This window comes from Aspergillus stella-maris (genome assembly GCF_047715825.1).
Source record: "Aspergillus stella-maris strain CBS 113639 unplaced genomic scaffold BDV14scaffold_47, whole genome shotgun sequence".
NCBI classification, from domain to species: domain Eukaryota; kingdom Fungi; phylum Ascomycota; class Eurotiomycetes; order Eurotiales; family Aspergillaceae; genus Aspergillus; species Aspergillus stella-maris.
Genome location: NW_027396841.1, coordinates 108,031 through 131,833, shown reverse-complemented (window position 1 = coordinate 131,833; position 23,803 = coordinate 108,031). Strand labels below are relative to the sequence as shown.

Genomic DNA, 23,803 nt, shown 5'->3' with positions numbered 1-23,803 from the left:
CGACTGCAGCTCGGGCCCTTCTCCGTTGGAAGATTTGGATACCGAGCCAGATACGGCCAGGGATAGCAGCACGGAGGATGAGGATAATGGGTACCTCACCAATCAACATGGATATTGGAACACCCCCCAGCCCCACAAGTATTTAGTTCGGGTTCGAGTTCGGGTCCGGTCCGCTTCCCGTCGACGGGATCGACATTAAATATTGCCAATTCGGGACCTGATACATCAATGGCACTAGACAGGGTATAAACGGGAGAGCAATACGACTATACGACGCGCAATAAAGCGAAGCCGAGGTGGTCGGTTCTAGGCATCGCCACCTAATTTGGACTACGCCTTGTACGTCTTGGTCTTGCTGACGGGGATGCAGGGCGGGTCGGAAATGAGGGTATCTGCGTGTACTTATAAATTGTGCTTAAGAACCTAGTTTGGTCTCAAACGTTTGCTATAGTTCTTGATTAATCACCTGCATTGGTTCTCACGTATCGATCGATTAATTATCGCAGCCAAGATGAAGATGAAGCTCCTTGTTTCATCGACATTACTAGCCATCGCCCCCTTTTTGGCTTTGGGATCTGCGTTTACTCCTACTTCGTCTGCTGCAATCAGCATACCCTCCACTTTCGTCAATGTCACTGCCTCTGAAAGATGTGCCTGTGCGAAGCTCACTCGCTCGTTTGGCCACAGCGTGATATACCCCGGCCAAACCAATTACACATTCCAAACAGTCGACAGCTACTGGGACATACGCGCTGATCTCACTCCCGCATGCGTCTTCGTCCCCAAAACAGCAAGCGATGTCGCAAGCGCCGTTGAGGTCCTTTCATCGTGCGACGCGAAGTTTGCTATTCGAGGAGGCGGGCATATGAACGTCTGTCTCTCGTTCCATTCACATCGAACGAAAGTACTAAGAGTGTCCAGGTCCCCGGCTCAAACAACATCAACGGCGGCATCTTACTAGGTCTAAACCTCCTCACAAACGTCACGGTCCACGAAAGCAGGAACACCATTTCCGTTGGGCCCGGATTAACATGGTACGACGTCTACAATGCACTAGCACCCTACGGCCGCGCCGCAATCGGCGGCCGCATGAAGACAATTGGTGTGCCGGGTCTAACTCTGATCGGCGGCTTCCACTACTTCAACAATAAGTACGGGTACGCGATGGACAATGTCGTTTCATACGATGTCGTTCTTGGGAACGGGACATTCGTTACGGCTACTAAATCCTCGCACCCGGACCTCTTCTGGGCTCTGAAAGGAGGCGCGAATAACTTCGGCATTGTGACGAGATTTGAATTGGCGACGTTCGATGTCCCGAGTGTGACGAGTACAATTCAGGTGTTTAACGAGAGTTCGATCTCTGCGTTTATAGGTGCTATGTGTGATTCTGCGCGGGCTGATGGGAATCAAGAGGATCTAGTTGCGGCGGGGATGATCGCCACTATATCATATAATGCTACGACTAAGGTTGCGTCTGCTTCGCTGATGGGGTTGCAGGAGGGTGAGAGTTTGCCGCCAAGTGAGTTTGGTGGTTTTCATGAAATTCCTGCGATGCAGAAGATTCATAATGTTACGACGTTGAAGGAGTGGGCTTCGCTGCTTGATACGCCGAAGCAGATGTTTCGGTATTTGAGCACCTATTGCAATCTCAATATGCTTGTTGATGTGCCTTTACTGACAATGGATTAGAATCATGTTCTCGCACAGGACAAGCAAACCAGATCCCGAAGCTCTGATTTCCATCTACGAAGCGTGGAAAGTCGCCGTTGATGAGATCGCTTATGTAGAGGGTCTAGCGCCAACTTTTGTGCTCAATGAAATGACGCCATCTTCCCTACGTGTTGCGCAGGAGAATGGCGTCGGAAATGTCTGGGGTCTTGAGCCTGAGCCCTTGATGAGTGAGTCGAGTTAAACAACCACAAATTACCTAGGTCTAATAATGTCTCTATCTAGTCTGGCAGCTCAGCACAAGCTGGGCCAATGCCGCCGACGACGAAAAAATGGAGGCCTGGTCACAGGAGTTTACGGAGCGGTTGCACGGGATCAACCAGGAAAAGGGAATTGCTTCTGAGTTCGTGTATATGGGTGATGCGGGTGAGTGGCAGGATCCGTTCTTGGGATTTCCGGAGGAGAATGTCCAACGTCTGAAGGATGTCCGGGATGAATATGATCCGCTGGGTGTTTTCGTAAGGTTGAATGACGGTGGGTTTAAGCTGAGGATCTAGATTGAGGAAGGGGCAATTTGGTTTGATAGGAAGCCAAGAAATGGAGGATATTGGAGGGGGTGTGATGCTTCTTTTCTAAATGTAAGGTTAGGGCTCGCTCGAGTACCTGGGTCTAGGAGCGGGAAAGTTGTACTACCAGAAGAAGAGGTACTTGGCAGTGGAGCTGAGACGCAGCTATCATAAGAAAGACTGAAAGGTTTGGATTTTTGCAGTTAATAACATAGTGAATCCCTACTCTGAGTAACGATGGTTGTACGGCAGTGCCTTGACCAGGCATAACTTCAAGCAACTACATGTTTTGCAGTAAGAAAGCAGCGTACTACTCCTCAAGTGCTCGGCTCCCTAGCATGTGTTATCGCAATCGCTGCTAGACCAGTGATTCGTGGTGTATTGAAAGAAGGTGCTAGAGATACCTACTGTTGAGGAAAGTGCAATGGACTAGGTAGGTACCTACCTAGGTACTTACTGTCCACCCCAGACATCATACAACTTCCATCAAATCCCCCTCATGTTGTCTACCCACATTACCAATGGAATTCCACTCAAATCAACATCAGCGAGCTCAAAAGACAAGAAGGTGTGTAGGCCACTGGCTTGAGCAGAAGGACCTGATTACTAATCCGTAGGTACAACGCTTCTAGCCAGACCACGTGTTTTGCTCAAGCCAACATCACTCAACCATCCATGCATTCGTTCCTCACTCGCGCATTCCAATGGCCAGGTTCAATTCCATGGTCCATTTTCCCCTGGAGATTCTTCTCATGATAACCGAAAATATAGAGTACCAAAGAGATCTCAGCACATTCATCCGAACCTGCAAAGCACTGTACAGGATATTCCGCCGCCGTTCATTACGCCACAACATACGGTACCATGGCTCCACAGCTCTCAATTGGGCCGCTAGAAATGGGCGGACAGGTCTCGTCAAACTACTGCAGCGTGGGGGTGCTACTATTGAATCGTTCGCACCTGGTTTCACAGGCGTTGCGAAAGTCCGCGGGCCTGGGGGTGCTATTACTGAATTGGTCGCTCCAGGATACTCACGTCTCGATGCTATAGTGGAGCGTCGCGAGAGGCATGTGTTGTATCTGGGCTCTGAATCTGGAAGGGAATATGTGATCTCTCGTGATCAAATTTTGCCTTTCGCCAGAGATGATCTGTTCAGTTACTCATAGGACAAGGAAAAAATATGCAATGACGAGTTGTACAGTATGCCCAACCCATTGTATTTTGCAGTGTAATGAGGGCATCTAAACACCTTCAAGGCCTTGCTTGCAGAGAGTCCACTAGAGATTTTACTACGTAGCGCTCTCCATTGCGCGATTCGCCTTCGCCATGCTCAGCTTGTGGACTTGATCATGGCCATTGGCAACGAGGTCGGGCTTGAACCTCGTGTTAATTTCGAGCACGCGAAAACGACTTACTCTGCGCTACGCCTTGCAGTTCGAGTGCAGTGGACGTCCCTGGTGAAACGCCTTTTGCGCCTCTGGAACGATAAGACCACATACTTACTTCAGTCTGACTCCGATAATGAGGACGTTATGGCATCTTTAATGGACGCCCTAAACGGTAACCTTGTGATCTTCGAGCTCTTGCTCAAGTGGCCCCGTTACAAAGAGCGCATGGATGACCCCATGCGAGCCTCGGTGATTTGAAACAACAAAGCTGCGATTGAAGCCCTTCTAAAACATGGATATAACCTGGAAGCCTACGGCTACTATCCCCTCGTCGATGTCATCAAGCAAGGAAACGCCAAACTAGTCAAAATGTTTATTGACCGCGGTGCCAATCCCCATCTCGTATTCGAGTTTGTCTATGAGCGCTTTAGCTCGAGAGACCCGCCGTCAAAGGAAATAGTGCATGGTTTCTACGGTAAATCGAACATGTTCAACACCATCTGGTATGCCGTGCTGGGTCGGCACAGCACATGGACGTGCTCAGGGTGCTTCTAGCGAACCACGTTCGCCCTGACAGGCAGGGCTTTGAACTCGCGCAAATCATAGAATGGCATGAAGGCGCTACTCTACTGGCAGATTTCTCATACGACGATGTTCCTGAGAAAAAAAAGCACAACTCTCACTTTGTTCAACGCGAAGAGCGCAGCGCTCAAGCTGACGACCGCAATTTTGTGTCAATTCAATTTTATGATTAAGATGAAATTGATGGTATAGAGAGCCATCCTGCTTGCTGCATGGAAAGTCTAGCAATGCTGCAGAGCTCTATCCGGACGCCTTGGTCCTCAAACCTGGAGGACCGGTAGTTTTTCCTGCTCCATAGGTGGTTAAGAATTGCGCTTTCTAGACTACAGGTTTCAGGTGCAAATCATGTTTATCAATTGGAGTTTTCTCGCTCTCGCATGTCTTACGATATGGTTGTTTGCACACTCTGTTTGATCTGCAAATCACGGTTTATACGGGCCTATGACTGTCCTTCCATCCTCAGCCCAGCCCCGGCACTGGCCCTATTAAACAATCCCCATGAACAAGGAAGACAATCATCATCCTCCTCTGTACCAATACAGCACTTCTGCCTATACGGAGTATCGATCCGAGAGAGTCATTTTGTGGGGCTATCTATCTACCTCTACCTCGAACAACTACTTGTTTCATTGTACGCGGTATCAACGTGCCGGATGGTTTATGTCGGTGCATTCAACTACGTATCATCGTGATCGAGTCATATTACCTTTGTAGATATCCTCTACCCCCCCAAACACTACTAAGATGATGACTCCATTGTCGACTACCGATCACTCAAGTGCGCGCATAACATACGATGGTCAAAGAGGGCTGTTCCATATCACTCGGTGAAAGGCAATTTCAGAAGCTTCGAAATATATCTTACAGAGATATGTCGTTTCCGTCTATAACACCTCATCCTGTGTCAGATGTTCGTGTTTAGAGGGGCTTTATAGATATGACTTCATGTGGATGACTACTACTGGACGGATAGACCTGCACTTTCTCCTCTCGGTACATGGCAGCGAAGATTTATTCTTATATAACTTGGAAGCCTCCACTCAATATTCACTACATAAGTACATACCCCTTTCCTCTCCTTGACCCCCAGCCGCTACATAGTACTCTAATACCATAGGAAACTTAGGAAGGGCTACCTGTGATACACAGCAGCGCATTCAAATCCAAATAACATCCTCATCTCCCCTCTTATCGTCCCACTTCACTCTCACTCTCAATCAACTCGAAGACCATCATCAACCCCAGATACCCTCCCCCCTTCCCCTCTCACCACAAACACCCAACTCCCACCACAAATTGTCTAAAAGCCTAACACTTCTTACTCCCCTCCGTTCCAGTATCCTGACAACCCCCCTCACAAACTTTAAAATGCCCAATCGCACCCGGGTTCGTACAGTGGTATAGAATCGTGTTGATGTCTGTAGAGGCCAATTCGGAGCCGGAGAGGGCGGATTTTATGTCGGATTCTGTCCAGCCTGTCCACACGTATACAAGTTTAGTAATTGAGGTGAGTGGGGTGGATAAGGGGGGGGGTGTGAGGGAAGGGAAGGGCAAGCGCACCTTTGTTCTTGATTAGTTCGTCGGCGCAGTAGTCGAAGCTGGGCGTGCAGGTTTTGTCTGCGAGGGTTGGTGCCATTGAGCTGAGGAGGAGAGTGAGGGATAGGGAGAGGAGGCTTGAGGACTTCATGTTGGCTATTCCGTCGGTAGATTGTGTCGCACTTAAAACGGATATAATAAAGATCAAAAATTTATGGCTTGAGTAAGATTGCTTGAATATGGCAGAGGGATTGTATTATTCTGATTTTGGTGTTTATATATTTCCACGCTCCATGCAGCATTCCTCATGTCTCGTATTTGCGGGATATCGAGAGGAATGTGGAGGTGTGGTATGTGAGTAATTTACCACGCGGAATGCGCGATTTTTTGAACGAGATTCTTGAAGTTCTATATATTCCATTCGTATGTTATAATCGTGTTTTTGTGGGGTTTTTTTGAACCATTGTCTACCTCGCGTTGGCTCATAGGTAGTATTAGCTACCAAGTGGTGAAAATATATGATCTAGTTTCGAACAAAAAATCACAATACGCATGAGTTCTTTTCCATCGCGCAACTTCAACACGGCCGTGTTGATTTTAATCCGGCTTGGGTCTGAGTTCCGAGGACGTGGTTTAAAGTATTTTTACGTGTTGTTGGTTATAGGACGAGCTACGGGGCGTAATCTTCTAGAGACGTACAAATATCTACGCAAGGCCAACAGTCCAGGAACGGCGCGTTAGAAGAGCGCCATTTACAAAGTCTACTCCTAATACTTCTCAACTCGAATTGTGAAGGCATCGCAACCAACCCAGTGTAGCTCTCCAGGGTGCTCCAACCCCCCTGAATGCTTTCTGGCCTGGGGCAGCAATCGTGACTCACGAGAGCAAGAATAGATCTGACACTCACCGCATCGACCATACCCGCATCGAGGAAATGAAGCTGGAGAATCGAGACTTCGAGATGCTTCACTGATGTCATTGTGATCTGAGCGTTCCTGGATCGACTCGATTGCGGTCTGCTTTACGCAGAAATGTCAAAGCTCATACTTCGTATTCAATTGCCTCGGTGTACATGCCCGACTAGAAGTCAACTGATGTCATGAGTGAAGCTTGTCAACGTGGAGAGCTTCAAGCTCCAGAACGCCCTCGCAATGCGTGTGATCGACCCCTTATGTATGGGTATGCATAGAATTCAACAGAATTGTTCAAGGTACCAGGCAAGACCCTGAAGCCAAGTTCTTCGTCAGGGGTGGGCTAAGATTAATCCAGACGCCTAATGACTCGGTTGGTATTCGTGAGATTTATCCGATTTCCATTTCCTCGAATCAGGAGCGCGACCGGCGGTTGGGTTCAGAGACCGGCCACTGAGCGGCTGCCAGCTTGTCATCGAGTGTGATTTGCCTCACTTTGTACAAGGTGCCACTGCGGATAGCCGTCGGTAGTTGGTACTCTTCTCGAATCTCGACTTGTTCGCGAAGCTTTGGCCAGCTTGGGTGGTGATCACGGCTGCCAGATAGATCTCGATTTCTGTCTGGCACTGGCGATGCTGAGAGTGATCGGGAGACTGTGAGTCATCAATTGGTGTCTGGCAGTCTGGCAGAGAAAATGTCAGAGTAGAGTCGGTGACAGTGTCGGTGTAGAAGTGGAGTCAATTAGAGAGATTGAGAGATTGAGAGTGGTCTGTGAGCGAGCGAGTGGTTGGCGGTCGGTGGCCCGTGACTTGTGGTCCTGTGATCGCCACGGGGCTGCTGATTTGTCTTTGCGTGGAGAAACCTCTCTCCCTCTTGCCTCTCTCTCTTTCCACGTCCTTCACCCTGTATCGCTGCATCATATTCTCTTTTTCTAGAAGGGCAATAGCTACGCTATCTCATTATGGCTCTGTTCTAGTTAGTAATCGACAAATTCCAGATTCTTTCCAATCCCGCCAAGGCCCAGTCTTGACTCCACGCACCCAGCGGCTGCCAGCCACCTGGTGTCTCATGTCGCTCGCCGAAAAGGGTGTGGTTGGGCAGATGCCATACGAAGAAGTGGAGATCCACGAACAACTATGCCAGAATAATGAACATGCAAGAATTATCAGATGCACTCTCCGGCTCAGGAGTCTGGTTGCCCTCCTCGCTTCTGCCTCTCTCCATCGGCGAATTGACCCGGTCGTGTCAGGTACAGTACCTGGTAGTCCCTGGTAGCAACAATGCATCTCCCACGGGTTGCGACAGCCGACAAGGCGACAACCAAATCTTCTGTGGGCCGGAGTCGTGACTTTCAGTCCCAACTATGCTCACCGTCTCACCGAGTCACCGTCTGTTGGCCCAGCCCCTCTGACGAAGGCTCGAAAAGCAACCGGAAATAATGCGAACATTGCGTAGCAGGCCTGACAGCAAAGCTGGCGCTGTGGTACCACTCCACTAAGACCACGCACACCGCGCCCAATGCCCATCGCTCCGGCCACTATTTCTGGCTACTGCGGGCTTTGATGCAGCTATAATTTCACAATGCATAGCGGCCCCTACCCAGATTGCGCTTTGCAGTAAGAGGGGCCTTTCCTCCTCTTCCTCAATCGGCCGATTTGACCCACCAGGACCATATGCCTGTGAGACGTGGCCCAATCACTGCAAATGCCGTTGGGTAGTTCGTTCATGACACCCCCCATCGTCAAGCCCAAATCTCGACTTTTCGGGGCGAATTCCAAACATCTGGATACTGAACGAACTGCCATACGTCGCCTCGCCTTGGTCTTCAACAGGGACCTTACTGCGGTTGGCGGATAGACGGCTTTCCCGCTGTTTGGGTTGCTTCTCCATCCACTCATATTTGGACGTTTGCTGAACCCTGCTATCCAATATCTTTCTGCTCTCACATCCTACACCTCATCTGTCTCGTCGCCTCATATTTTTCTTTTTTGCAATTGACTCCTTACCTCCCACCCCAAGCAACGCCGGCCTAACTTAACGATTGACGATTACACAAGCGCCCGATTCCGTGATCTGATGCCTCATTGATTTGTTATATTTCCTCGCTATTCTACCCCTCGCCGTGACGAACCTATCATATTTTTAGAGCCGATCAGGCGACGCACCTGACCCTTTTGCGATGGCCAAAAAGAAAGGAGGCAACAATAAGAAGAAGAATAATAACGCCAAACGAGCCCCGGTCAACGACAACAATCTTTCAAACCCAGAGGTTTCCAATCCAGTTTCCGACCCGGCGGAATCCGAGGAACCTGGGGTCCCCGATGTATGCTCAACTCCCCCAGTACAATTATCAATCTTTCGATGATCAATTTCGTTATCAATCTTTCGACCGTTCTACGGCTCAGTTTTCTTACCACCCTGTTTCTGAGGACACTAAGGATGATAATCTGACGCCGAACAACCAGGAGACCAAGCTCGATGCTCCAGAGGAGAATGCTGAAACCACAGATGCACCAAAGGACGAATCAAATAGTTCTGAAGATGCATCACCAGATGCGGGTACGTGATTTTTCTGCCATTCTTGCTTTGCAAAAACTGACGATTTTCAGCAACATCGGGCGCAACGACACCGCCAGATGCGGTAGAAGAGCCCAAGCCCGAGGGCACAGAGCCGTCTGAAGAAGCAGAGAAACCAGCAGAGGCTGCTCCAGAAGCTAGTGACGAAAAGCCAGCCGAGGAGCCAGCGGCCGAAGCGAGCGAACAGGCAGAGACGCCTGCTGCAGAAGCAGCTGAGGAGAAACCTCCAGCTGAAGAAGCCGCCCCCGCTGAAGATGCGGCTGCTGAACCAGCGGCGGAAGAAAAGCCCGCCGAAGCAGCTACCGAGGAAGAAAAACCTGCAGAAGAGTCAACAGACGACAAACCGGCTGAAGAGCCAGCTGCAGAGGCCGAGCAACAAGCGGCTGAAACGAGCGAGCCCGCAGAAGCACCCGCCACAGAATCAGCCGAAGAACAACCGCCTACGACAGAGCCAACTGAGCCAGAGGCTGCCGCTGCCGATACACCAGCAGACGATGCGCCAGCCGCGCCCGCCGAAGAGCCAGCAGCCGAGTCCGAAGTAGCAGACGCACCCGCCGCCGAAGATCCTCCAGTGGAAGAGGCACCAGCCGCTGAAGAGCCCGAAACGACGGCTTCTTCAAAGAAGAACAAGAAAAAAGATAAAAAAAAGAAGAAGAAAGGCGCTGCTGCTACACCAGATCCAGAACCGGAGCCGGAACCTGCTGCTGAGCCTGAACCTGCAGCCGAACCCGAGCCTGCTCCTGAACCTGAGCCGGCCGCGGAGCCAGAACCAGCTGCGCAGCCTGCCGCTGATCCCGAACCAGAAGCAAAGGCTGAGGAGCCCGAAGCTGCAGCGGCAGAACCAGAGCCTCCTGCCGAGCCCGCGCCGGAACCCGCCGCAGAACCGGAGCCAGAGCCAGCTGCAGACCCCGAGCCTGCGGCGGAACCGGAACCAGAGGCAAAGACTGAGGAGCCAGCCGCAGAGCCTGAACCTGCCGCTGAACCCGCTCCTGAGCCTGCCGCCGAGCCGACCCCAGAGCCAGCAGAGGAAGAGTTCAAGCCACCACCTTCGAAAAAGAACAAGAAGAAGGACAAGAAAAAGAAGAAGGGTGCCGCTACTCCTGAGCCTGAGCCCGAGCCCGAGCCTGAACCCGCTGCTGAACCAGAGCCGGAGCCAACGGTCGAAGAGCCGGCTGCCGAACTAGAGCCAGAGCCAAAGGTGGAAGAGCCAGCTGCAGAGCCAGAGCCGGCCGCCGAACCTGAACCTGCTGCGGAGCCGGAGCCAGAGGCAAAGGCTGAAGAGCCCGTCGTTGAGCCTGAACCGGCCGCTGAACCAGAGCCAGAGCCGAAGGCTGAGGAACCTCCTACTGAGCCAGAGCCCGCTGCTGAGCCAGAGCCCGCTGCTGAGCCAGAGCCCGCTGCTGAGCCAGAGCCCGCTGCTGAGCCAGAGCCTGCTGCGGAACCTGAACCTGCCGCTGAGCCTCCTGCTGAGCCTCCCGCTGAGCCAGAGCCCGTTGCTGAACCCGATCCTGAACCAGCGGAAGAGCCCACACCGGAGCCACCAGCGGAAGAGTTCAAACCTCCAACGTCAAAGAAAGGCAAGAAGGGCAAAAAGAAGGGTAAAAAGGGAACTGCGGAGCCTGCCTCACCTCCACCCGAGGAAGAAAAGCCCGCTGAACCCGAGCCACCTGCACCGGAGCCCGCAGCGGAGGAGGCGCCTGCGGCTGTCGAGGAGCCCGAGCCCATCCCTGCGCCAGTCGAAGAGACCAAGGATGAGCCAGCCGTCGAGGAGCCTGCACCGGAAGCTGCAGCGCCCGAGCCAGTGGCAGAGGTTCCTGAAAACGCAGAGCCGCCAGCTGAGCCAGTCGAGGAAGAGAAACCTGCCGTCGAAGCTGAGGCTCCGGCTGCCGAGCCCGTAGTTGAAGAGCCTGAACCTACCCCTGAGCCAGCAGTAGAAGAGGCTCCTGAGCAACCCGCTGAAACGGGCACCAATGGTACGTCACCCCCCGGTTGAGGATCACCTGAATTGAAAGGTGTTAATCATCACCAGAAGACGATTTCCCTGATATTGACCCAGAAGCAGGATTCGATCAAGTTGAAGCTGAGAAGGAAGCTGCCGCTAAGCAAGCGGAGCAGGACGCCGCGCTCGAAGCGGAAGAGGCTGCCAAGGGATCAGACGCTTTGATCGATTTTGACGATCCGCCCGCGTCGCCTACTGAGAAGGAGGTCGAACCACCTGCAGCACCCGAAGCGGACGCACCGGAGCCTGAGTCTTTGCCTGCAGCTGAACATGAACGTGAGCCCACTCCAGCGCCCTCTGAGGCTGCAGCCCCCGCTGTCGAAGTAGCCGAAAAACCGGCTCTTGAGGAGACCGCTCCGGCACCGGAAGAGAAGGCAGAGGAAGTGGCAGCTCCTGCGGACGAGCCAGTGGAACCTGCTCCCGTGGCGATTGAGCCTGAAGCTCCTGCTGCGCCAGAGCCTGAGGCTGCGCCCGCCGAAGAGCCTGCAGTGATTGAGGAACCGCCAGTGGTAGAGGAGCCCGTCGCAGAACCCGCACCTGAGGAACCTGCGCCCAGCGAGCCTGCTGCGGCAGAGCCTGCACCAGAGGAACCTCCTGCACCGGAACCGCCTGTTGAGGAAGTGAAGGAGCCCGAGGCACCGGTGGCTGCACCTAGCGAAAGCGTGGAGCAGCTACCCGTTGTTGAAAAGGCGCCCGAACTCCCAGCGGAGGAGCCGGCTGTTGAGGTAGCACCTCCGGTTGAAGAGCCAGCCGCGGCAGCTCCTGAGCCAGAGGAACCTGAGGCTACACGTGAACTTCCCGACGAACCTGCTGCCGTGGCACCTGTCGAAGAAGCGCTAGTTGAGACACCTGCCCCAGCTGAGGAGCCCGCAGCAGAGCCCCTGGTCGAGGAACCTGCTGCTCCTGAGCCGGCCGCCGAGCCAATCTCAGTTGAACAGTTTCTTGTCCACGAGCCTAGTGAGCACCCTGCCAGCGAGCATCCTGCCGAAAAGCCTGCGCCACCAGCACCAGTCGAGGAACCCACCGTGGTTGAAGCGGCTCCTAGGGACGTGTCTTACACCCGACCTATCCCTACACCTGTGGAACGCGCCCGGTCGATTTCTCCCTTCCCCGAAGAGGAGCCCGTTGCTGAGCCCATTTATGAGCCCGTCGTCGAGCATATTCCCGCTGAGCCTGCCGCAGAATCGACCCGGGAAATCGAACCGGAATACGTCTACCGCGCGCCCTCGCCACTGACCTATCGCGAGCCATCACCAAAGGCTTACCGCGAGCCATCACCAAGGGCTTATCGCGAGCCATCGCCAAAGACTTATGTGCCCGACACTTCAGCCGAGATTGGCGGCGGTTACGCCGAGGATAGGTCCGCCCCGCCCACGGAAGAACCTGCCGAACGTTCGCGACGCCGAAGAAGAAAGTCTTACGTTTCCGAGCCTCGTGAAGAACCTCGTGAAGATCGCCGACCTTCAAAGGACTCCTCCGAAGGACGCCGCCGACACGCGCCCGCGCCCGCGCCCGCGCCGCCACCTGTGCAGAAGCCTGAACGCAACAAGCTGAGCCAGAGATGGCTGGAGGCTCTTGAAGAGTCTAGGAGGCAATACGAGGAGAAGTCAAGACGGGAGATGAAACGTCTTCAGAAGCTCGCTGCCGAACAGGAACGTGCCAACCTCGAGAAGGAGCGAGAACGTGAGCGTGAACGTGAGCGCGAACGAGCCAAGCGACTTGAACGCCGGGCTAGCACCAAGGACAGGGAGTCTGGACACCGGTCTTCTCGACAGAGGAGCTCAGCTGGTAGCCAAGACGGCGACGCTGGTTCCTCCTCCAGGCACTCCCACTCTACGGTTCCCCGGCCTCGGCACTACTTGAAGTACACTCCCTCCGAGGAGGAAGTGTCAAGCAACGGTCCGCTCCCCAAGATCAGCGCTCCCAAGGCCACTGCGAACCTCGTCGAGCCGCCTCGCAGACGCTCCTCCACCAGCCACCGTTCTCACGGCAGTCATCGTGATTCTACCGAGGGAGGACGACCTTCTCTGGATCGGTCCAGTGGTTCTCGCCGCGAGCGCAAGGAAGAAGACCCTGCTCGTGGCGAAGCTCGCAGGGCTCGCCGAGAGTCCGAGGCGATCGCCGAAGCGCAAGAGGTCGAACAAGCCGAGCCCGAGTACGCAGAGACCGCTGCAGATGAGGCTCCTCGATCGACCAGGGATGATCCCGAACGTCAGCGCCGCCACCGTCACCGTCGCAGACGCGAACCGACTCCTCCGCCCAGCGCAGGTGCCAGACTCAAGGGCATGCTCAAGGCGGTTGTCGCCGCGCACTGATTGATTATACGACTACGAAACGAACATACACATTCACATATTGCATTATTACCATTCTACCAGACCAATTTTTTTCACTTCTTTTACATTGCATTTTTTGGGTTGGATTGACGATAGCGATAGCAGTCAACTGCATCGCAAGGCATTTGCATGGAGCATCATACATACGACAAGGGTCATGACAATAATGAATTCATGACAAACACAACAACAGGAAATATCTAAGCATACACGGTGTCCAGCATTTGTTTTTAACTTCTTCAAGACTTCTTATCTATCTGGGTTTTCTTTTGTACTTGCATCACGATTTGTATATCACAGACTGTCTATACTACTGCTGCTACTATTAAGATACGAACATGACCACGAATATATCCACATCTCCAGGGTCGCATTGACACAGGACCACGAACTCTTCCCCGCATCGAAAGACTAAAATAGGGTAATCATAAGGCATCTATGCAGAAGGACTGCATGCCTGGATTTGGAGAGGTCAGTTGCCTTGTTTTGCCTGTTCCCGTGATCCTCCGATCCTCAGACCACCAGACCTTTCTCCCCAGTAAACTTGGTTATTGCCAATACCAATAGCAACACCAGAACCAACCCCAACAATGTTTGCTCCTTCTCCAACCAGGGGTAAAAGTACGGAAGTAACAATGGCATTATCATCACGACCAGAAGCCGATTATGATCTCACCCGGTCGCGTCGCATAACAGGTCCAGTCCAGCCCAGCCCGCACCAAGCGCAGCAAAACAACGAACAATCAGCCATCCGGATGAACCACCCCGCCATTGTGTCACGATTCAACCTGCAGAATGGAGACTAGACGCCCTCCCATTGGCCAGGCCAAGTTTGATGGATCAAGCTAGGCTGGGCCGTTGATGGCCAGCGATCCAGCGATCCGCCCATCCCCGGCAGTGTTGGCGCTGTTGCCCACGGCAACCGACGGCGCCCGCAGAGTGTTTACCTCCACGTCGAGGGTGGTCTTGCTGCGTATGAGCGATATTGGTCCAGCCTGCGGATAATGATGTCTTGTTGTTCTGCAATTTACTACTGCTAAGGTGATTCATATTGCTGGCCTTGCCCGTCTGCGTCTGCGAACTTGCCGTGTCGCTGCTTTGTTGCCGTAACTAACTTTGGCTTTTACTTTACTTCGTCGCCTGCATTGCTTTGCCTCGCTTCGCCTCCCTCTGCTTTGGGCTTTTACTTACTTCATGTCTTTTGCATCTGAGCTGCGCTGCGTCTTGCTCTGCATTTTCGTTTGAGTTGAGCTTGAGCTTTCTGTTCGTTTGACTTTCGCTTTGCTTCTGCTTGTGCTGCGCTTCGCTTCCGTGCTTCTGCTTCTTGATCTTACCTTCTTTGCTTCTTTTACTTTCGGGCCGTTGCTTTTGGTTTTTTGTGAGTGCATCTACCCGTTTACCTATTCCCGACATAACTGACCTTTGAACTTCCAGGTCTGGCACGATAGAACATGGCTCCTCCCACACAAGCCCCCGCTATCTTCGAAGACGCGCCCCGGTCTCCAACCAAGTCGAAGTTCCGTGCGTTCCTTGGGCACAGACGCAACCAGTCTTCCAGCGATGCGGCCCCGCAAAACCCATTCAAGAGCGAGTCGACTACATACTTTATCGGCCCAACCGATACTCAGAACCAGCAATACCCGCCAATGCCAACATACCAACAACAGCCGCTCGGCGAGATCGTTCCTAATCGTGATGTACCTGACAACGGGTATGACAACGAAGCTCCAAACAAACCCGCAAGGGGCGGTCTACACAAGAAGACGAAGAGTGCTGTCTCCTTGAAGTCGCTCAAGGAATTTATGGATCGCAAGCCAGAGAAACCGGCTGATGACCCAAACAACCAACCGAAGAAGGCAAAGTCTACGAACAGCTTCGCGGCTATCCTGAGACGGTCCCAGGGACGGAAGTCGGACGAGTCGCAGGACATTCGAAACAAGGAGAACCAGAGTCCCAATGATCCAGCGGACAACCTACCTTCACCCATTTGGACTCAGTTCGGAACCCCAACACCGTCCTTCCGGGATGAACCCTCCCCGGCGCACAGCAACAGAAGGAGAACCCTGCAAGAGGAGGTCTCGCTCTACACGCCAAAAGGCTATAGCCCGGCTCAGCAACGCAACTTCTACGACTACACCCAGCCATCCTTGACAAGCCGAACCAACAAGCCCCGGCCGAAGTCGGACTTCTTTGCGAGCGGAACGAAAGTAAAGGATCTGTTTGGGCCTTTCTCTGCTAGCAAAGCATCCAACATCGACCAGGTCGATACCTATTCGATCAAGAAGCAGAGTGGACGGCCTCGAGGATTGTCTACTCCTGAACGACCCGAGCCAGAGGTGAAGGCACAAGGAAGTCCAAAGAAGCCGTCGCGCGTACAAGAAGTTATTTCGGCTTTCAATGCGAAGGAGCGCGAGGCTGATTTGCACAAGCGGCTCAACGCGAAGGATCTTGAGAGCGAGTTTGAGAAGCTTCTTGTAAGCATCCTTCCCTCTTATAAGGTAATACTAAGCTAACATGAACAGGACGCTCGAAACATTCCTCACAACATGCGAGACAAGATGCGATCTCTAGACACAAACATCAAAGCCGACTTTATCCAGAAAGACAAACTCGATGCGGCACCCCACAGCGCCGGTGGAAGCTCCTACGCAAGCGATAGTAACGGCCGTCGAGGGCGCGGAAAGGATAAGAAGGAGGAACGTGAGACTCGCGATGGAAAGTCTCGATCACGCTCACGAAGCCGCGGTTTCACCTTTAGCAGAGGCAACTCCTCCTCACCGATAAAGAAACGACCCGAGAGCGGAAGCTCTTTCCACCGACGCCCGAAGTCTATGGACATGGGTACGACGAACGGACTGTCAAAGATCATGACTCCTAATGCGTCTACCACTTCGCTCTCTGCTACCGCACGACGCGATACCGCTGCTGATCCTTCGGACTTTGTACACTATCTCAAGGAGATTCAGAAACCGGAGATTATTGAGGTTGGGAAAATACATAAGCTGCGGATTCTCCTTAGGAATGAGACTGTCAGTTGGGTTGATGACTTTATCGCTCAGGGAGGTATGAATGAGATTGTGCAGTTGATCTATCGCATCAAGAAGGTTGAGTGGAGGTAAGTTGGCCTTTCCGGATAATGAGGACTACTACTAACAACCAACAGAGAGGAACACGAAGACAACCTCCTCCACGAAACACTCCTCTGCCTCAAGGCACTTTGCACCACATCTGTCGCCCTGCAACGCTTGACCGACATCGAAGCCGAACTCTTCCCCGCCCTCCTCAGCATGCTCTTTGACAAAGAAAAGAAGGGTCCAAGCGAGTTCACCACCCGTGGCATCATCATTAACCTCATCTTCACCCAGCTCTCCACAGCAGTATCCACCGAAGACGCTGCAACGCGCACCGCCCGCCTCCTCACCTACCTCCGCGACCCTCCCGAGGAGAACGAACCCCTCTCATTCATTGCAAACATTTACCAATCCCGACCCTACCGCGTCTGGTGCAAGGAAATTGTCAGTGTTACCAAGGAAGTGTTCTGGATCTTCCTCCACCACCTTAACGTGGTTCCCGTCATTGAGTCCGACATGTCCCTCGGTGACTACCGTGCCCGTCATTTCCCTGCCCTGCGACCACCTGTCCCTGCTGCACCATATGTCGGCGGCGTCGAGTGGGACGCAACAAACTACCTCGCCGCCCACCTGGATCTAATGAACGGTCTAATCGCATCGCTCCCGACAGCCGAGGAACGAAACCTGCTCCGCAACGAGTTCCGCGCTTCTGGGTTCGAGAAAGTCATGGGCGAAACAATGAGAAAATGCAAGGAGAAATTCTACTCTTCCGTGCACGACTGTCTCAGGACTTGGATTTCTGCTGCTGTGGAAGACCAGTGGCCACACTTGCTTGTCCGCGAGGGACCACCTAGGCAAGATTCTCGGTCACCCCCGAAGTCTCCGATGAAGTCGCCCAAGAAAGGGGCATTGGAGGACAAGCCGCCGAAGCTGGACCTTGCACTTGATATTCCTCTGCCGACCCCCACACGGGTGCCGCAGAATGATCCTATCGGGGACTGGCTGTGAGTGCAGTGGTTCATAACAGATTCAACACTCTAGAGGGTTATACCTCCTTTGCATCATCATCATATTCTTCCACCACACCGACCATGAGGGGCGTTATCAGCATTATCTTCTCAACACATCGTTCCACTTCTCGCCGCTCAGACTATCTTCATCTATTCGAGTCCGGCGCACAACACATCTCATTGAAAACCGGCGTTGGCATATTGGCGTTATGGGTGCATTTTGTCAACTTCTTTCTTACGTTCTCACCTTCTTTCCATGGACATGATATGACCTTATGAATCACGGGACAACTTTCTCTCCACGCAGCACAGCAAACACTATCACGATTTAACATTGCTTTGCTTTGCTTTTGATGCGCTTGAACTTGTTGTTCCTGGCCTTTCTTTTATTGACCATTGCTACTATCGAGACGGACCTTGACCTGTTATTGGTATCGGTATTGCATCGCTTGTTATCGGCTAAATTGTTAGAATCTATCCTTTTGGATTACATTGTCGAGTACTTTTTGGGCATGGCATCGCACGGAGCACCCTAGCTTCCCTTCATCTACTTACTTGAATAAGAGGGGGTGGACACAGTACATAGTAAAGCTCAGCGTTGCTTGTTGATACTTGGTTTTATATTTGATAGGAATTGAATGAACTTCGAATTTCCATACACTAATACACTATAAAGAGATTCGCTAACGCTAGAAGAGATTCACTGGCGCTAGATAGGCTATACTCTGAAAGACTATGTGTTGAAAATAGCCCTCGCTGCCTCAGCGCCTGTACAATGACCACAATCATTTCTACCTATAGGGTAGCTCTCTCCTTCCCACATAGCGGCCCCTGCAAAAAGCCTTGCGAGATATATGCGTTCAGGTCCGTAACCTGAAGAACAGTCCGTGCCAAATATATATCAGCTTATTTTATCTTACCGTGCCAGTCACACTCACCTACGCTACAGTGCTCAGTATATCTCATGGCCGGGGGCTGAAGCACGCGGGCATCAGAACTGAAAGGGGTAGTGTAGTGTACCTAGTGTACAACCATGGCCCGCTAGAGATCGACGGCGGAACGGAGCGGAGCCGGGCGGGCGGACAGGTGCTCCACCGCGCGTTCCTTGCCAAGAGCCCATGCTTGGCAAGGTTACCTATCTATCTATCTAGGAAGGAACGAATGAAGCGAGGAAGGAAGGAAGGTGTGATCGAGGGCCGGGATCGTTAGATAGATGAAGAAGGAGCCGTGCGGGCCGGACATAGGTCGTACCTTCCTGTTTGGGTGCATTGGATGTTGACGATAAAAGGAAGGCGCGATGAAGGGTTTTCATTTCAAGAGGGGAAGGTACGATGGTACAACGGGCGGGGAAGGAGCGGCGCCCAAGGATGGATTGCCCTTTTGTTGCTGCTTGCTTGGACGGGAGGAAGGGCTTTCTTCATATCCTAGAAAATGAGCCGGGTAGCTTATGGACTCTATTTTGATGACTGTGGTATACCCCTTCGGAAGCTTAGGAGACGTTGCCCAGAGTTGGAAATTCATTATTGAAGATAATAATTGAGGACTACGTATCTACCCTGGCTGTGGACCGTCGTAGCTTAGTTCGTCCTAGTACCTAGGGGTAGATTAGAGCCGTAAATAGAGGTATTATTAATCTTCTCGCCACAATCATTGTTTCTAAAAGGAACAGATTGAGTAATAACCATTAAATACAGAATAATAGGTATCCTTATTACACCTCAAGCCTCCAAATATTAAGACATCCATGATTCGAAGCAGAAGCAACCAAGTCACCAGTAGGAGAAAAACCGGAGCACCAGCCCAGAAACTCCCATTGTCAACCTTCACCGTCAATTTTCCAGTGTCCAAGTCCCAGATGTAAAGATCTTTCTCTTCCTTGCATATGGCTGCAAGACGTTGACTATCGGGAGAGAAGACCAAGGACGAGTTCGGACCTGTTGGGCCATGGATTTTAACCTTGAGAGATCCCGTCTCAATGCCCCAGACCTTCAAGAAGCGTGTCGAAACCATTGTTTCGGCGGCGGTTACAATGAGTTTGTCGTCTGGGGATATGGCGAGCTTCGTGATGGTGCGGTTAGACCAGGGTCGAGTATTACCGGAGATACCGAGCTTGGTTTGTAGTGTCCACTCGGGAGTATCTATGTTCCAGATGGAAATGGTGCCGCTGGATGCCGACACCAGGCTTTGTCTGTTAGGAAAGAACTCGACTGCCGATACGAAATGCGAAAACTGGCCACTTTGGCCGATGAGGTTGCCGGTTTCGATGCTCCAGACCCGTATAACCCTGTCTTTTGAGGCAGTTGCCACTCGGTTACCATCTGGTGAGAATACAACGGCGATAACTCGCTGGGCATGCTGGAGTGTATAAAGTACTGCGCCAGTATTGTCATGGCGCTCAGCCTCATCCCAAGTCAGCCTCGTGTCACGTGCAACGATCAACAAGCGTCGCATAAATCCAGCCTTGCCAGCGCCCCTGACGAGAATTTGCTGGACATTGCCAAGTTCTAAACCCTCAATGAGTCACTGAAACCAAGGAGAATGCGCGTGCCACACAAGCCGCATTGGCCATTCCACACATCGTTACGAAGTTAGTTGATGTCTTATTCTTCAAACTGCACTGACTAACCAAGCTTAAAAACCAACAGAGAAATGTATAGCTGCAGCTGAAATCCTCGAGTCATTCGTTGGGGCACCAGGTGCATCTACTTTGGAACTATTTGGAACTATTTGGAACTCACGATGTCCCCGACGATGTCAAGGTCAGATATAAAAAATTCCTCCCCCCTCTTTTTACGTTCCCGCCCGTGACTAACGTCGCTCTAGGGTCTTCTGATTGTGCCCTTCTTTCGCGCAGCCTTCCTTGGGTCTGCGCGCTTTGGCTCCGGGATTTTTGTTGCCCGAACCAGCGAAGGTGCATGGTCGCCCCCCTCCTCAGTGACCAATCGCCGGTGTGGGCTTCGGAGGCCAATTGGGATTCGACACGACGTACCTTGTTATCTTTCTCCAAAATGACTCCTCAGTAGATCTGTTCAGCCGCGGTGCTGCGTTTACACTGGGAGGTAGTCTCGCATGTGCGCTCGGGCCACTGGGGAGAAGCGCTGAGATATCTGTAGCCATCAGTGCAAGCGGCTTTGGTGGTTTCACTGCCTATGCCAAATCCACGGGTATCATAGAGAGCCTCAGCGTCCAGACGGACATTTTCTTCGAGAATCGGCTTGCAAATAGAAAAGTTTATGGGAAGGGCATTAGGGCGCGAGACTTGCGCAGTGGGCGGGTCGCACCTCCTGCTGAGGCTGAGGATCTTATGCGCGTCTTACACTCTGGGCCATTTACGCCTACGAGCATGCCGATCCAGGACTTTCCGAGTGAACTGCACATGGTAGAAGGACCTAATCAGATGCGGGTGATGGACACGAGTCCGCGGTATTGTTAGCAACGCGGCACGGCCCGCGCCCTTCCAGCGCCACATCTCACCCTCTCAAAGTACTTAAACTTACAGAGCCATAAGCAATGTTGGGATAATCAAAGACATTTTACCAAATATTACATCATAATACATCGGTCATTTACATCCTAATTCCCAGTCCTGGGCCATACTTTAGAACGCCTAAACCAACTCAGACCCCAACCCCTTGATTCCCTGAACTTCATAATCCGCAAGCTCAACCCCAAACCACCTCTCCAACGCCTCAATCCTATCCCCCTCATTCTCAAGCTTCATGACAACCTCCGACACTCCACCAATTCTGCTCTTCACCTCTCTCCCAGTAAGAACATACATCCCCACAGCCCTCAACTCGCCATCCAGATCCTCCTCCTCAAAAACATGCTTCACACAAACAACAGTCTGGGTAAACCAACTACTCGCCGTTTGACTCGTATTCACATTCATCATCTCAAAGTCCTGCGGGAGCGTCTCGGCTTCGGAGAATGCGTACATTGTTTGCCAGTCAGTCTCTTGGGTTGGAGTGGTAGTATAAGAAACCTGGTACATCCAGAATTTTTGGCTCTGGTCAACGGCTTCGGGGAGGGGTTCTTTGATCAGGCGCATGAGTGTTCCGGGGTGGTTCTTTGCAGTGGTATTTGACTGCAATGGGAGGGGGGACGTAGGGTTGTTGTTGCCGAAGCCGACGTCGACCTGGGCGAGATTAGTTGTTGTTAGGGGTAGTGAATAAACAAGATTGATATACCATGTATTTCTCCCCATTGATGGTAACGATAAGCACCATATGCCCCCTGTACAATGAATCAGCAAGAGTAAGTCATGGAAGGGAAAGAAACATACAAACTCCCAAACCTCACATCCCGTCCTTTAACACTCGCATCCCCCACAGATTTCGAAACCCGTCCGGCAGCCGGATAAATAACATACCCCAGACTCCGTAGTATACCATACAGCAGATTCGTATTTTCCATGCAGTACCCGTCTAGCCTTCCATTGACCAATTTCTCGAACACGGCAGATGGGTGCGTTGAGATACTATGGTGCTGCGAGTAGTGCAAGGCTGTGTTTCCCCATGGTATTGAGGACAGATGATGTCGTTGGAGGGTTGTTAGGGCTTGGAGTGGGTTTGTGGCGATGAAGGATTTGAGATTGCTGAGGGGGTCTTGTTGGGAGGGGTATTTTATGCGGCTGAGGTAGGTTTGTAGTTGGGATTCGGTGTAAACTGCCATTTTGCTTGGGAGGGGATATGTAGAGTATCGTAGAGGGAAGTATGAGTATTGATTAGAGCGAGGTCAAGATAGAGATTTTGGCGCTCCGCTGGATTTGCGGGGCCTTTATAGATGGTCCCCACTGCATAGTGTTGGGACTTAGGAGGCGTGATGGGAGATCTAGGTGACAATTACAATGGTAAATTGGCAGATTGTTTAGTTAGTTGGATGAGTTACCGAGCAGGTTAACTAGATAACAAATATTTGAGATATAGATCTTGATGCTAAATCAACGAGCCTTCGAATTAGGGTTATCGTCGGCATGGGCATATGTCATCATCGCCCTACAGCTCCCGCCGTCCGATCCTCGGCTATTCAGCTGCTCAACTATACTCAAATCTCACTACTCTTAACCCTCCAGCTTCCAGTTTGTTATATCAACCGCTCTCGCGCTTTGATGGAGTTATCCTGCCTTTCGGTCAGATCTCTATCTCATATCCGACAAGTATTCCACCCTCGATCTCGCATACAAGTTGCCCTCCGATCGCCCCCGCGCTTCCCCGCATCCGCAACGCGCACCATGTCGACGCTCCAAGATAAGATTGCGATTCTGCAGGACTACTCTGCTTGTGATGTGAGACATCCTATTCACTATGACGCCCACTAAAATCAATTCATAGCTAATATACCCTGTTCGACAAAGATCTCCGACGCCCTCCTCAAACTCCAGAAACCACCGTCTGATGGATCCCCGCCGCGCGCAGGATACCTAGCTGATCTAAGTACGCCCTCATACCAACAAGTCCATACATACAAAAGACTACAGCTGATACAAATACTGAGGAAATAAAGCCCCCTTCGCCCCAAGCATAGGCCGAAACACAAGCACGCCCAAAACAATCGCCCCCGTCTCAACCATAAAATTCATCCCCAAGTCCTCCTCGCCCTCCGACTATCTACCCCCCAACACAACATTAAGTGACTCAAACACATTCCCAAAAGACACGCACTGGGTCGATAATGTCATTCCGGACACAGTGGTATTACTCGACCAACCACCCTCGCAGCACTGCGCAGTCCTCGGCGGAATAATGGCATCCAGAATGAAATACCTCGGTGTCCACGGCGTGATAGTAAACGGGCGAGTGCGGGACTTATCCGAATTACAGTCCTCAAATCTTCCCATATGGGCGCGCGGAACGTCGACTGTGGGTACCGGTGCTGAGGCCAAGGCTGGATTAAGGAATGTGAGTATTGATGTTGGGGGGGTGCGCGTGAATCCGGGAGATATTGTCTTTGCGGATGCTCTGGAGGGGGTTGTTGTTATTCCCGCTGAGCTATTGGATGAGGTGATTAGGGTTATGCCGGGGTTGGTGGAGATGGATGATAATGTTAAGGGGGCTGTTGAGGAAGGGATGAGTGTTAGGGAGGCTTTTGGGAGGTTTAGGTCTTGATTTTCTTCACTTATGGGTTTACATAAATTATTGCGGGGTGTAGTGGTGA

The 23,803-nt window shown here is 52.0% G+C and overlaps 12 protein-coding genes across 12 annotated transcripts; 8 read left to right on the top strand and 4 right to left on the bottom strand.

The window, feature by feature from the left end:
- Positions 1-446: 446 nt before the first annotated feature.
- BDV14DRAFT_210287 (FAD-binding oxidoreductase) lies at positions 447-2,570 on the top strand. The gene is made up of 4 exons (XM_073775861.1): positions 447-871; positions 922-1,628; positions 1,693-1,901; positions 1,957-2,570. The coding sequence occupies exons 1-4, from the start codon at positions 512-514 to the stop codon at positions 2,226-2,228; spliced, it is 1,548 nt and encodes a 515-aa protein (XP_073625786.1). The 5' UTR covers positions 447-511; the 3' UTR covers positions 2,229-2,570.
- A 199-nt stretch (positions 2,571-2,769) lies between these two features.
- On the top strand, positions 2,770-3,529 carry BDV14DRAFT_97791 (uncharacterized protein). Its single transcript, XM_073777952.1, has 2 exons — positions 2,770-2,805; positions 2,870-3,529. Exon 2 carries the CDS (start codon positions 2,942-2,944, stop codon positions 3,401-3,403), a length of 462 nt encoding a protein of 153 aa, XP_073625785.1. The 5' UTR covers positions 2,770-2,805; positions 2,870-2,941; the 3' UTR covers positions 3,404-3,529.
- A 1-nt stretch (position 3,530) lies between these two features.
- On the top strand, positions 3,531-4,019 carry BDV14DRAFT_97792 (uncharacterized protein). Its single transcript, XM_073777953.1, has one exon. It carries the CDS (start codon positions 3,587-3,589, stop codon positions 3,881-3,883), a length of 297 nt encoding a protein of 98 aa, XP_073625784.1. The 5' UTR covers positions 3,531-3,586; the 3' UTR covers positions 3,884-4,019.
- Positions 4,020-4,448, top strand: BDV14DRAFT_97793 (uncharacterized protein). Its single transcript, XM_073777954.1, has one exon. The coding sequence runs from the start codon at positions 4,156-4,158 to the stop codon at positions 4,378-4,380; it is 225 nt and encodes a 74-aa protein (XP_073625783.1). The 5' UTR covers positions 4,020-4,155; the 3' UTR covers positions 4,381-4,448.
- Positions 4,449-4,554: 106 nt separating this feature from the next.
- BDV14DRAFT_177675 (uncharacterized protein) lies at positions 4,555-4,957 on the top strand. The gene has a single exon (XM_073769465.1). The coding sequence runs from the start codon at positions 4,585-4,587 to the stop codon at positions 4,897-4,899; it is 315 nt and encodes a 104-aa protein (XP_073625782.1). The 5' UTR covers positions 4,555-4,584; the 3' UTR covers positions 4,900-4,957.
- A 540-nt stretch (positions 4,958-5,497) lies between these two features.
- Positions 5,498-6,058, bottom strand: BDV14DRAFT_177674 (uncharacterized protein). The gene is made up of 2 exons (XM_073769464.1): positions 5,768-6,058; positions 5,498-5,682 (listed from the first exon to the last, which is right to left on the bottom strand). The coding sequence occupies exons 1-2, from the start codon at positions 5,892-5,894 to the stop codon at positions 5,516-5,518; spliced, it is 294 nt and encodes a 97-aa protein (XP_073625781.1). The 5' UTR covers positions 5,895-6,058; the 3' UTR covers positions 5,498-5,515.
- A 2,037-nt stretch (positions 6,059-8,095) lies between these two features.
- BDV14DRAFT_97726 (uncharacterized protein) lies at positions 8,096-8,693 on the bottom strand. Its single transcript, XM_073777950.1, has one exon. The coding sequence runs from the start codon at positions 8,550-8,552 to the stop codon at positions 8,250-8,252; it is 303 nt and encodes a 100-aa protein (XP_073625780.1). The 5' UTR covers positions 8,553-8,693; the 3' UTR covers positions 8,096-8,249.
- Positions 8,694-8,764: 71 nt separating this feature from the next.
- BDV14DRAFT_97756 (uncharacterized protein) lies at positions 8,765-11,690 on the top strand. The gene is made up of 2 exons (XM_073777951.1): positions 8,765-9,213; positions 9,264-11,690. The coding sequence occupies exons 1-2, from the start codon at positions 8,976-8,978 to the stop codon at positions 11,222-11,224; spliced, it is 2,199 nt and encodes a 732-aa protein (XP_073625779.1). The 5' UTR covers positions 8,765-8,975; the 3' UTR covers positions 11,225-11,690.
- A 3,099-nt stretch (positions 11,691-14,789) lies between these two features.
- Positions 14,790-17,719, top strand: BDV14DRAFT_97721 (uncharacterized protein). The gene is made up of 4 exons (XM_073777949.1): positions 14,790-14,944; positions 15,001-16,040; positions 16,089-16,681; positions 16,730-17,719. Exons 2-4 carry the CDS (start codon positions 15,018-15,020, stop codon positions 17,643-17,645), a joined length of 2,532 nt encoding a protein of 843 aa, XP_073625778.1. The 5' UTR covers positions 14,790-14,944; positions 15,001-15,017; the 3' UTR covers positions 17,646-17,719.
- A 1,584-nt stretch (positions 17,720-19,303) lies between these two features.
- On the bottom strand, positions 19,304-20,098 carry BDV14DRAFT_202444 (WD40 repeat domain-containing protein; the record flags this gene model as incomplete). Its single annotated transcript, XM_073774041.1, has 1 exon — positions 19,304-20,098. The coding sequence occupies one exon, from the start codon at positions 20,096-20,098 to the stop codon at positions 19,304-19,306; it is 795 nt and encodes a 264-aa protein (XP_073625777.1).
- A 1,106-nt stretch (positions 20,099-21,204) lies between these two features.
- BDV14DRAFT_177664 (arylamine N-acetyltransferase family protein) lies at positions 21,205-22,379 on the bottom strand. The gene is made up of 3 exons (XM_073769463.1): positions 21,933-22,379; positions 21,838-21,883; positions 21,205-21,785 (listed from the first exon to the last, which is right to left on the bottom strand). Exons 1-3 carry the CDS (start codon positions 22,319-22,321, stop codon positions 21,255-21,257), a joined length of 966 nt encoding a protein of 321 aa, XP_073625776.1. The 5' UTR covers positions 22,322-22,379; the 3' UTR covers positions 21,205-21,254.
- A 501-nt stretch (positions 22,380-22,880) lies between these two features.
- Positions 22,881-23,754, top strand: BDV14DRAFT_202442 (RraA family protein; the record flags this gene model as incomplete). The annotated part of the gene is made up of 3 exons (XM_073774040.1): positions 22,881-22,934; positions 23,004-23,082; positions 23,153-23,754. The coding sequence occupies 3 exons, from the start codon at positions 22,881-22,883 to the stop codon at positions 23,752-23,754; spliced, it is 735 nt and encodes a 244-aa protein (XP_073625775.1).
- Positions 23,755-23,803: the final 49 nt, after the last annotated feature.